The following is a 12,384-nucleotide window of genomic DNA, read 5'->3' as shown; positions in this document are numbered from 1 at the left end:
TAAGAAATGATGAACAGGTTGGCTTCAGAAAAACCTGGAAAGACTTGTATGGTTTGATGCTGAGTGAAGTGAGCAGAACCAAGAGAACGTTGTACACAATAACAGCCACGTTGTGTGATGACTAATATTGATAAACTTAACCCTTCCTGGCAATACAAGGATCTAAGACATCTCCAGAGGCCTTGTGACGGAAAATGCTATCCACACCCAAAGAAAGAACTATGGAAGCCGAATTGTTATTTTTTTTTTTCTCTTCTGTTGAGTTTTGTTTCCTCTTTATGATGGTTCCTCCTATTGGTTTTAATTTCTACTTGCAACATCACTAATGCGAAAATATGTTTAATATGAATGTAAATGTATAGCCTATATCAGATTGTGCACTGTCTTGGGGAGGGTGGTGGGGAGGAAGGGGGAGAAAAATTTTAAACTCAAAAGCATATGGAAGTGATTATTGATAAATCAAAATAAATTAATAAAAAAAAAGATTAAAAAAATAAACTCGCCTGCACTCTTGCATGGGCAAGCTTGGTGATGCAGTGGATAGAGCACTGGGCCTGAAGTCAGGAAAACCCATCTTTCTAAGTTCAAATCTGGCCTCAGACACTTACTAGCTGTGCGACCCTGAGCAAGTCACTTCACCCTGTTTGCCTCAGTTCCCCTCATCTGTAAGATAAGCTGGAGAAGGAAATGGCAAACCATTCTAGTATCTTTGCCAAGAAAACCCCAAATGGGGTCACAAAGAGTCAAACATGACTGAAACAACCAAACAACAACAATGGACTACTATGTAGTTTAACGAGTACTAGTGTCCTCACTCTCCCACTCTCTACCTCATATTGCCTTCCTGTTGTTTCCAGAATCATCTTTCTTTTGCAGAGGTCCAGGTATTTCTCTCCTTTACATAAAAAACAACAAAAAACAACAACAACAACAACAACAAAAAACCAAAGAAACAAAAAAACACTTCATAACAGTCTTCCCAGGTTTCCCTAAATTCTTTCTACTAGTATTCCTTGGGACAGACATAGGGACTGGATTGTGATTTTGTTGGTATGGAAAACTTCCAGGTGAGAAATCTCTTTCTACAGATGTCGGCCTTTAATTTCTCTGTACCATGTCATCTTAGAGAACTGCCTAGAATATTGAGGTGTCAGGTGACTTGTCTAGGGTCACATAGTGATGTCAGTGGCAGAACTGAAAGTCAGATCTTCCTAGCCTCAAGGCCAGATACCGCTTCTCTTCCTTGTGGCACAGTATTATTTCATTTTATTTCATAAAATGTTTCATTTCATTTCTTATTTATATACTATAGTTTGTTCCGCTGTTCACCCAAAATGTTGAACATAAAATTTATTTCTCCCTTTTTACTATTACAAATTGTGTTACTATAAATTTTTTGGTATACTTGGGATCAATCTTTCTATCATTGACCTCCCTTGAAGGATGTAAGCCCAGTAGTGAAATTATTAAATCACAACAGGTATGAGATGATTTAATGATTTTGTTAGACAATTCCAAATTGTTTTTGATAGTGATTAAACCGATTCATAGTTTCACTTGCAGAAATTATTGTGCCTGTATTCTCAGAGTGTTTCCAACACTGATGTTTCCATCTTCTGCCATTTTTGCCATTTTCGTGTGTTGGAAGTGATACCTTAAAGCACCTAGAGGATAAACTGTTGAATTTGGAGGTAGAAAGACTTGAGTTTGTCCCAAACCCTTATTAATGTTGCTTAAACTCTTTCAGCCTCAGTTTCCTGATTTGTAAAATGGGTATAATAAAATCAACTACCTCACAGTAGTGTTGTGAGGATCAAGTTAGATTTCATACATACACACACCACACACATGTATATTATATACACGTGTATATGTTATAGGCATATGTGACATGCATGTTATATATGACACACATGTAGCGTGTTGCAAACTTTAAAGTGCTATATAAATGTTAGCTAGCATTGTGTTAGCTGTTATAGAGATGTTTTAGAAATGTACGTTTTTCATCTTTTTCAAATACTTTTTTTCACGTGGTTGTTATTATTTTGATTTTCTTCTTTTGAAAACTATTCCCCACTCATTATTTAAGGCTTGACTTTACATGCTATTTACTTTTGGTATTAACCTCTTCCTCTGATGCCACCAAACACTTGCTTTTGAAACTCTCTAATACATTTACTATAGTCTTGTATCTTACAATTGTCTTAGGTCAGGGGCTACATCTTACTTAAACTTGAAATCTCTTGTAGTTTTAACACAGCACTCTTTACACATAACATACTGATATATGTTTCTTGAATCAAATCTTTGTATAGGTCATTTGATTTTACTGTGTTCTGTTAGCACAGTCTGAATCTCTAACCCTGGTGATTCATCTTGCCAGTACATGCTTTTTGTCACAAGGGAGAGTAAGTGGATGGATAAGCCACAGGTATTCCCCACTTTCAGAGAAGCAACCTGTCCTCTTGTGGAAATAATGGTCTAACCTCTTTGATAAGTAGCTAACTTCTTGATTTTCAAGTGTCCTTATATGATTTCTTCTAAAGCAGAACCTACAGTGAAGATCTTAGAACATACCTCCTCTAAGTGACCCATTAGCTAGCACAACTACATGCATGAACTCTCATCCATCATCCTCTGTGTCAACCTCTGGTTATCTTCTACTCTCCTTAAATTTGTGCCATCCTTAATCCTGATTCCCCTTCTCTCTCTCCTCCCCTTCCCTCCCCTTCCCATCACTCACTCCCTATGTCATTTATGTACCATACTGCCATAGATCCAATGACTCTAATCTTGATTACTGGTTCAATTATATTTATGATGCCAACCTCTAGATTTTTATTTAAATAGCATTGTGTTATGATATTATCATTTTCTCTCTTCTACCTAATTTCCCTTTTTAAAAATAATTTTTGTATGAATGTTTGCTTCTGTATGTTAAACCCAATTTGCTTTATATAATGCTACCTCTATATGCCTTAATTCCTGCCCCTCAGATACTTTAATATTTTTCTCTGAGTGTCTTATCCATATACCATATTTGTATTTCCCCCCTTTTTTGATGGAAGTTTTATTGATGCTTTTTATTTTCATATTGGTTCCCAAAACATTCCTACAAAACCAACCTATCCAGCCACATCTGACGGTATACCCAACGTCCTCCATCTATAGCTTTCCATCTCTATAGTGAGAAGAGGGAGCCAGAGTAGTTCTTTGGGCTTAATTTGAAGATACGTATTTGCTTTTACATCTTTCATGAAATGCAAAATTGACCTCTTGAAGCATTATTACAGTCCTGCTGTTGTCACCACAAGGTAAAACTGGCTTAGCGTACAGGCCTGGCAACAGTACAATAGAGTGCAGATTGGCTCATCACTAGGTTGGCCCTAGGGTGATGAATTTTTCAGCCACAAGTCTTGAAGATTTTGCCACTAAGTTATAGAGTTCTGACAGTCAGTGGAGGGAATACCCCCAATGACAAATGTGTAGTCTTTAAGTTTGTAGTGAAATTAACTACAAACTCAAAATGATGATAAGGGGTTTTTGTTTTTAGAAAGAACCTCATAGTGATTTATGCCTTTCCTCTAAAACCTGAGAGCTATGGGCTCCCACACATTTTTCAGTCATAAGACATTTAGATATGGGATTATTATAGTCATATATAACTATGCCAGCATCTAGAAGTCAGAGATTTCAGAGTATGAATGGGTACGAATAAGAATATAGTAAGATTTAGAGAAAGGTAATATAGGGAATATCCTTTTTACTTCTAATTTTTTATCCTTTGACTATTTTTCTTTTAGTAAGCTCTACAAGGGGGTTGGTTAGAGGTAGGTGGGGAGTAAATGAAGAAAGATGGGGCCAAACTTGTGTTTTTCAGATTATATTTGTTTCCTATTCACATAAGTTATATGAAAGAGAAGCTAATTGGTAGGTTTTTAATTTTTTTTAGATTTCACTTATCATTCCCTTTCATCCACTAAAACACAGTTCTTTGTTCATAGTAAATATCAGGTGCATAGTAGGCACTTAATAAATGTATATTGATTGATTAATAAGCACTTCATTCATTCATTATAATTGGCAACTGGTTATTAGAAGTTAGCTATGTTAATTCTGTTTGCATAGCGTAGTCACATGAAGTTGAATGTGTCTATTTTTTCTACAAATTATGTCAAAATCCCTGTAAAGGGGTATACTGCCATTGGTATTTACTGTGCACCCACTTAGTGCTGCATCAAGGATGATACATAATTGTGCAACTTAAAAGTTGTGTGAAATATTGTGTATGCAGCAGAAATGGTCCGTGGTGCACATAGATCATGTAGTACATTAACACAATCGATCCGCAAGTATTTATTGACCACGGAAAGCTACTGGAAGGGTATTGTTTCCTATATGTTGCTCAGTCTTCACTTCCTCTATTTTTCTGGGATGATTTAGTGAGAAGGCTGTTTTGGTGGGGAGAAAAGTACTTTTTGATTTCAAAATCATCACTGATCCTTTTAGATACCAGCAATTCCTTCATTACAATAGAGCTGAGCAGATGGAGAGTGTGCAGTTATTCTCTTTCCCCTCTTCCTCGCCCCACAGTGAACTGTGAGATTGTTCATCCAGATTGACTTCATATTATTCTGTGTAACAGCTTCTGACTGTTCATTCATCTTTGTTTGCCACATCCTGAAAGATCATTATGGTTTCCCTGATTGCTGAAGGAAGAAAAGCTTCTGTAGGACCTGACAGCACGTAGACCTTGTCCTAACTCAGTGCTACATTTTCAAAATGGGTAGGGGAGGGTAGAGAAGGCAAGAAACACTTACAACAAAGTGTTCCCTTCCTTCCCTCACCCTCAGAACGAGACACCACACATCTGTCCTAAATACTCTAAGAGCCAATTAGAGGCAATTCTTAGACTGTTAAGGCAGTTAAGATTTTGAAGTTTTCCAACTAAGTTTTTCTTTCCTTGTGACAGAGAGTTGAGGAAAAATGTTTTTACCACTACCATCACCAGAGAAGCTGTTTTTTTCTTTTGTTTACAATCCAATAAATAAGATACTCAGACTGTCACCAACTGGGAAAATGTATTCTACTTAGTCTTTTTGTTTCATCCCCAGCTAAAATTAGCAGAATATTTAGAAGACTAACATATTTGGGGTGAAGAAGGTAAACACATCATGATGTCAAATTTCTGTCCACCTTTAGTGACCAAAGATATGCTGCATATGAATGTTATGAACCTGCATATGTGGTTGGTTACCTGCTTTAATTATAGAGTGTTGAATTCAAAGATTTGCTTTCCTCAGTTGATCCTCAAAATAGCTCTTTGAGGTAGGCAGGGCAGAAGTTATATCCATTTTATAGATGAGGAAAGTATTAAGCTCAGATAAGTTAGGTTTGATGATCTCCCCAGCTTTTGAAAGCTATCCCCTCAAGAAAGTGGAATGGGCTACCTTGGAAAGAAGTAGATTCCTCTCCCTTAAGGTTTTCTAGGAAAGGTTTGAGGCCCACTTGAATCTTATGGAAGGAATTCTTAAATTGGTTTGGTTTGGAAGTAGCCTCTTTCCACTCTGAAATACTGATGTGAATCATAGAATCTTATATTTAGAGGCTATTTAACCCAGATGCCCCACTGAATGTATAGTTCCTATCTCTATGCCAGGCTTGAGATGAGCATACCATGACAGTGTCTATAATTTAATTTCAAATATGAATCTCTGCATTCTCTTGGTTTATCATCAAACTATGATTTCACCTGCTTATTCCATTGGGGATTTGCTTTTTTATGGGGGGAGGAGTAATCTATATGGTATAATGGGCAGTTAGGTGGCGTAATGGATAGGGTGCCAGTCCTAGAGTGAGGAAGACTCATCTTCCTGAGTTCAAACATGGTCTCAGACACTTACTACCTGTGTGACCCTTAGAAAGTCAATTAACCCTGTTTGCCTCATCTGTAAAATGAGCTGGAGAAGGAAATGGCAAACTACTCCAGCGTTTCTGCCAAGAAAACCCCAAATATGGGGTCACAGAACATCAGACACAACTGAAACAACTGAACAACTACAATGTGGTGTAAGGGAAAAAGCACAGATCTGGATTGAGGAATAAGACTTAAATTTGAATTCTACCACTGACCCTTCCTAGTTGTTTAACCCTATACAAGTGAATTAATCTCTCCTCTTCTGTTTCTTCATCTGTAAAATGGGAATAATAACCTGTAGTATCATGAGTCCAATGACCAAGTCCAGACAGCACTTTGCAGACTTTGAATTGTTATCTAAATGTTTGAGACTATTGTGTCTTTTTTTCCTTTTAGAATTGGGAGTGAATGGGATTCAGTAGAGTGTAGATCTCTGGAATCTCGTACACAAATGAAGTAAGATTTAAAAACCAAAGAAACACTGCATCAATCTTGAGTTAGCCATTCAGACACAGGAACTGAAGAACTGCTCCAGAAAATAAAGAAATTTGCTACTTTGGATTCATTTTTCTAACATGCTATCCTTCCTCTAGAAGGCACAAAATAATTCACAAGTACAAACTCATGAGCTCATAAAATATTGTGGTTACAGAAAGTACAGGGAGACTGGACTAGGTCGCTTCTTAGGTCTCTTTCAGCTCTGTTGAAAACTGTATGCACTTTGGAAGGAGAAAAATTGAGGCATGGGCCTAAGAGAATTTATGTAAGGTCCATGACAGAAATGCCTGGGGAGTTTGCAAGACTAGCACTTTATATTTTGATTCTGTGAGATGATCTATTCATTTTATTGTTTTGTCTGTGTTTTATCAAAAACATTTTTTGTATTATCACAGGATTTGCTCAACCTGAAACATGTACATTGCTAATGGTAATTTTTCTCCTTTTCGTTTTAGATAAAAGAAGTACTCTTACTCAGATGTCATGCCAAACACTGGTGAACAGGAAGAAAATGTTTAACAATCATCACAGGTGGCATTGATGAGGTTCTTTCTTGCCTTTGAAGAATTGATATTCTGATGACTCTTCTCTCTTAGTTTAAAAGAAAAAAAAAATATATATATATATATACACACACACACACACACACAGATAGATAGACAGACAAACCGACAATAAAGAAAAACAAAACTACCAGCTGACAGAACACAACTCTCCAAGAAGTCTTCCTCTCTGCATTTGACGCAGTAGCAACCCCTCCCTGGTTGTTTATGCAGTAAATAAAAATGTAATTACAACGGCACCAGGCCTCCTGGTAAGACTTGGCACTTGCCTGTGAGTGGACATGAGTGATCCACGGCAGTCCCAGGAAGAGACACACCAGTTCACCAGAGCCTCTTCAAAGTTTAAGGATTCTCCACGCACCATGCAGTCGGATGATTATTTTGCTCGAAAATTTAAGGCCTTGAATGGCAACATGGGTCCCCCAACATCTTTGAATGTTTCAAATGTCGGCGAAAGTGGGGGTCCAGCTAATGGCACACCGGCAATGCCCAAAATGGGCGTTAGAGCGAGGGTATCTGAATGGCCTCCTAAGAAGGACTGCTCGAAGGAGATAAGTTGCAAGGCATTACGGGAGAGCCGATCACAAACCAGTTATGAAACTGCAGTGGCGGCGGCAGTCATGCAGAATGGACAGAATGACCAGGGTGATGGGCAGCAAGAGGAACAGCTTGATATAGAATTTGCAGAGACCAAGTATACCATAGGAGATATTTTTATTCATTCTCCACAGCGAGGAGGACTTCACCCCATAAGACAGAGAAGCAATAGTGATGTTACCATCAGTGACATCGATGCTGAAGATGTTTTAGACCAGAACGCCGTTAACCCAAATACTGGGGCAGCCCTACACAGGGAATATGGAAGTACTTCTTCAATTGATAGGCAAGGTTTATCGGGGGAAAATCTTTTCGCAATGCTCAGAGGGTACAGAGTAGACAATTATCAACACAAAGCTCTTGCCCCATTTGGGTTTCCCGAGTTCTTCCACTGTGATCCTACGATCTCTCCCAGTCTTCATGCCGCAGCACAGATTTCTAGAGGAGAGTTTGTACGTATCTCAGGGTTAGAATATGTGGACAATGCCCTGCTGATGGGAAGGGACAGGGAAAAGAATTTCAAGCGGAGGTTAAAATCAGAGTCAGTGGAAACGTCCCTTTTCCGGAAACTGAGAACTGTCAAAAGTGAACATGAAACTTTCAAATTCACATCTGATCTGGAGGAGAGTCGGCTTGAGAGGAGCATTCGCCCATGGAATTGTCAAAAGTGTTTTGCACATTATGATGTCCAGAGCATTTTGTTTAATATCAATGAAGCCATGGCTACAAGGGCTAATGTGGGAAAAAGAAAAAATATAACCACTGGCGCTTCAGCAGCGTCACAGACTCAGATGACAGCAGGCCAGGTGGGAAACTGTGAATCTCCTTTGGGAAGCAAGGAGGATCTCAACTCCAAGGAGAACCTCGATGCTGATGAGGGGGATGGGAAAAGCAATGACCTTGTGCTGAGTTGTCCCTATTTCAGGAATGAGACCGGTGGGGAGGGTGACAGAAGGATTGCACTTTCTAGGGCAAACTCGGCTTCTTCCACTATGGGTGAAAGCTGTTCCTTTGAGTCCTCCCTCAGCTCCCACTGCACCAATGCAGGTGTTTCGGTTTTGGAGGTGCCAAGAGAAAACCAGCCAATTCACAGGGAGAAAGTGAAACGTTACATCATAGAACACATTGACCTGGGAGCCTACTATTACCGTAAATTTTTCTTTGGGAAAGGTAAGGCTGGACATTCTCGTGTGGTTGAAAGGTTCTCTGAATTATCATACTTTAAAGGTGAAAATCAAACCCTTTTGTTTTATTTAAGTGTTTAATTTTTGTCATATTTGTTAGTAGCATCGAGGTGCTGGAGTGATAACTGTTCAAAGCCACCCATTAATTTGGCTCTTCAGGATCTCTCTAAAATCATCTTTGGACTAATCTCTACATGGAAATTTGATCTCCTGCCTTTTGTCCATTCTGTGATTGACTACATGGAAATTTCCTCTCCTTTTTAGTGTCAATGACAATAACAACTGACGCAGTGCTTTCAAGTCTTTAAAACAGCTTACATTAGTATCTCTGTTGAGCCTTAAAACAATTCGGTGAGCCAGATACAACAAGGTGTTATTATCCCCATTTCACTGCAGAAACAGTGGAAGCTCAGAGAGACTTAACAGACTTCTTTGTGGACACTGTTAGTAAATATGCAAAGTGGGATTTAAATATAGGTCAGGGGTGGGGACCCTGTGGCCTCAAGGCCACCCACCCCTACTCTAGGTTGTCCTGATTCCAAGGGTATCTTCCTGTCCCTTGTACTGTCCTGCCCTTTTTTCTGCCAGTGTGTGTTCATCATTAATGTTAAGATGTGACTCTAAAGTTATTTCTCCTTAAAAGGTTTTTTCTTGATTACCATTACACTCTGATCACTTCTTTATTATGTCATGCTTCCATTTTTTTTTTTCACCAAAGCAGAAAAACAGTTCTTTCCAGCCTGATGGAGGGAATGAAAGTTGAGTACCTTTGATGAATGAATGAATAAAACATTTACTAAGTACTTTTAGGAGGTGCAAAGCACTGTGCTGAGTGCTGGGCAGAGAGGTAGAAAAGCAGGAGTTGGTGAAGTCTCAGGGAACTCACATTCTGATGACAGAGACAACAGAAATGAGAGGGTTCTGCTGTAAATCAGATGGAAAAGTCCCTTGGTCTTTAGGGTGCAGTGACAAAGCAAATGCTAATTCTTCTTCTTTAATGTCATTTTCACAGATAACATTATATCAGTCTCTGATGTTGAACTGTTTGAAGATACCACAGACTTTGGAGATGGGAACTTTTCTAGATCTTCCATTGATAAGGCTGTAGTACCTGCAAGAGCAGTTGCTGCGCTGCATTTCCAAAAGGGATTGTTTTCTGAGATGATGGCTGAGGGCACTGTCTACTCCCAAGTGGCTAAGAGTTGATACTCTCAAGGCTCTCGAATTTAGGTTCTTGGGTTGTCCCCATCAGGGTCTGTACCACCCAGTGGATGGATGGCTTTTTGATCTAACTAGGTAGCATCTGTATTAAAGTATACCAAATTTGTTTCGCTTGGAAATTGAATTACATTTGGAGAAATACGTTCTTGGTTAATTTGGACCAAGTAGCTCAGAGAATTGGTCCTCTTATTTGAACTGAAATCAGGTTGGTCAACCAGCCCTTACCTCTATCAAAGCCACTTTACTCTATCGCTAGATGAAGCAAAGTCTTGGAATCATGGATATGGGGCTGTTCTTTCTTTCTTTTTTTCTTTTTTTTTTTTTTTAAGAACCAGATCTGTTACAGGCAAGTGATGATGAAGCAAGACAGTGAGGTTAGAAGACCATGCATGGTATCATTGAAAGAACAATGGATTTGAGGCTAGAGTTCTTAGGTTTTAACCCTACCTCTGATACCTCCTACCTTTGTGATCATGGGCAAGTCACTTAACCTCTGTAGGTAAAAGGGGCATAATAATACCTGTTACACCTACGTCATGGGGTTGTTATGGGGATCAAATGTGTATGAGACACTAAACAAGCTTCAGAAGTGCTATGTAAGTGATTAGTGGTGGTGATCTTTAGGTGGGTATTGTTAGGTCGCTCAGTTAAATTTGTGCTTCATACTTTTCTCAGGGGTTTGGGTCTGAGTGGTTTAGAAGGGCTCTTACAGCTCTCACGCCCATGATTTTCACAGTTTGAATCCCTTCTGTTGTCCACATTTCTAACTCATTCTCAACCACCTCCTTAGTTGTCTCAGAAATGGGAATAGGGTCATAATCTGGATATCTGAAGAGCTTTGGGACCTTGTCTTCTCCTAACTCCTTCCTTTGTCACTAGGTGAGGTTATTGAGTTGCATGGTAACACTTAACCTGAGCACTTGGAAGAAGAGACTGGTTTCTCATCAGGAATTTATCCCTTCTAGAGTTATATCAGATCTAAACAAATTCTCCCTTGATTAGACTGCCATTAGACTAATATTTCCTTTTATTCGTAGTGTTTGTCCTCTGTAACTTCTCAGCTCTTCATTGTCTTTCCCAATTCCTCCTCCTCTCCCTTTGCTTTTCCCTCTTCTTCCCTTTCCTCTCTTCCTCTCTTCCTTCTTCTTCCCCTTCTTCCTCCTCTGCCTTTCTTTTTCCATCTCCTCCCATTCCCCCTCTCTCGTTTCCTTCCCCCTTTCCTGCTTTTCCTGCCTCCTCCCCTCTTTACTTTTCCCACACTTCTCTCCATGCTCGTCTTCTGTCTGCCCCTGTGAGAGCCAACCCTGCTTCACAGAGCTTCACTTCAGTAGCAAGGAAAACCAGTGGCATCCTCTTTGGGATCATGTCTTTCTGCCAGGCCTCAGAGGTTACCACTCTGTACCAGCTGGTCTAAGGAGGAGAAGAGGGGGTGGGGGGAGAGCAGACTGCAAGCTGTGCCTCATTCCTTTCTACTTCCTCTTCCAATGGAGCTGATGGAACTCTGCCCCTGTTTCTTCTATATATAGCTCTTCCCCAGTGACACAGTGGGGAGTGAAAATGAAATTGGTTTCAACCGTATCGATTGCAACTCTTGCTGATTTCCCTGGAAGCAGGGAAGGCAGAGGGGGCAGTCCAGATTTTTGAACGGGTAGTAAGTAGTAGGATGAGGGCAAGTAGGGAAGGAAATAGGAGAATCCTCCTAACCCCACATGCCCTTTTGCTATCAACACTCACAAGTTGTGGCACTGTTGTCTTAAAACATGCAGCCAGGCACAGCCTGGCAGAGCCTTAGAGTGTTTTGACTGGCACCTTTGTGCTAACACCCCCAGGTGAGGAGCACTACAGGATGGCTGACAGGTAAGTCTAGCTGGCACTCCTCAGGATGGATCGCTTAGTGAAGGCTAAGCCTTCATTTTCAGGGAAAGAGAAGAATTTCTAATCACTGGAAAATATTGAAACTGGCAGACTTGGGGGAAAAAACATGATGTGGTCTATTAGGCAGTTAAATATCAGAAGGCTGTTTTTGCTGAAATACCATCTTCTGACAAATGTAATCACAATGATTCTACAGTGATTTTGTACCAGGACTGATGAAAGAAGAATGATTTGCCAGATTAATCTGTGCTTCACAATCACTTGTGTGATTCTAAGCTTCTCTCTAGGTTTGTTTTTTTTTCCACCTGTGAAATGAAACTTTTCAGCTTTTTTTTAAAAAGTTAATTTAATTTTTTTCAATTCAATAAACATTTATTAAGCATCTACTGTCTGTAAAGTACTATGTTAGCTGCTGAGGATACAAAGGCCTTTTTTTTTTTTTAACGTGTGTTTTTAAAACTTCGGGTTCCAAATTTTCTCCCTTCCTCCCTCCCCACCCACCCTCATTGAAAAGGCGAGCTATACATGT

At 39.6% G+C, this 12,384-nt stretch overlaps 1 protein-coding gene across 7 annotated transcripts in view; it reads left to right on the top strand.

Moving 5' to 3' along the window:
- LOC114050137 (signal-induced proliferation-associated 1-like protein 2) overlaps positions 1-12,384 on the top strand; it is a 257,408-nt gene that overhangs the window by 125,817 nt on the left and 119,207 nt on the right. For all 7 annotated transcript variants that reach the window (XM_027871725.1, XM_027871723.1, XM_027871722.1 and 4 more), the window contains exon 3: positions 6,871-8,745. In XM_027871725.1, coding sequence (XP_027727526.1) covers positions 7,260-8,745 — 1,486 coding nt within the window. In that variant the 5' untranslated portion in view covers positions 6,871-7,259. The remainder of the gene's footprint in view (positions 1-6,870; positions 8,746-12,384) is intronic.

The sequence above is a fragment of the Vombatus ursinus genome, unplaced genomic scaffold (genome assembly GCF_900497805.2).
Source record: "Vombatus ursinus unplaced genomic scaffold, bare-nosed wombat genome assembly UNPS02014798.1, whole genome shotgun sequence".
Lineage (NCBI taxonomy): Eukaryota > Metazoa > Chordata > Mammalia > Diprotodontia > Vombatidae > Vombatus > Vombatus ursinus.
Note: the sequence above shows the minus strand (reverse complement) of the source record. Positions and strands in the feature narration are given on the sequence as shown.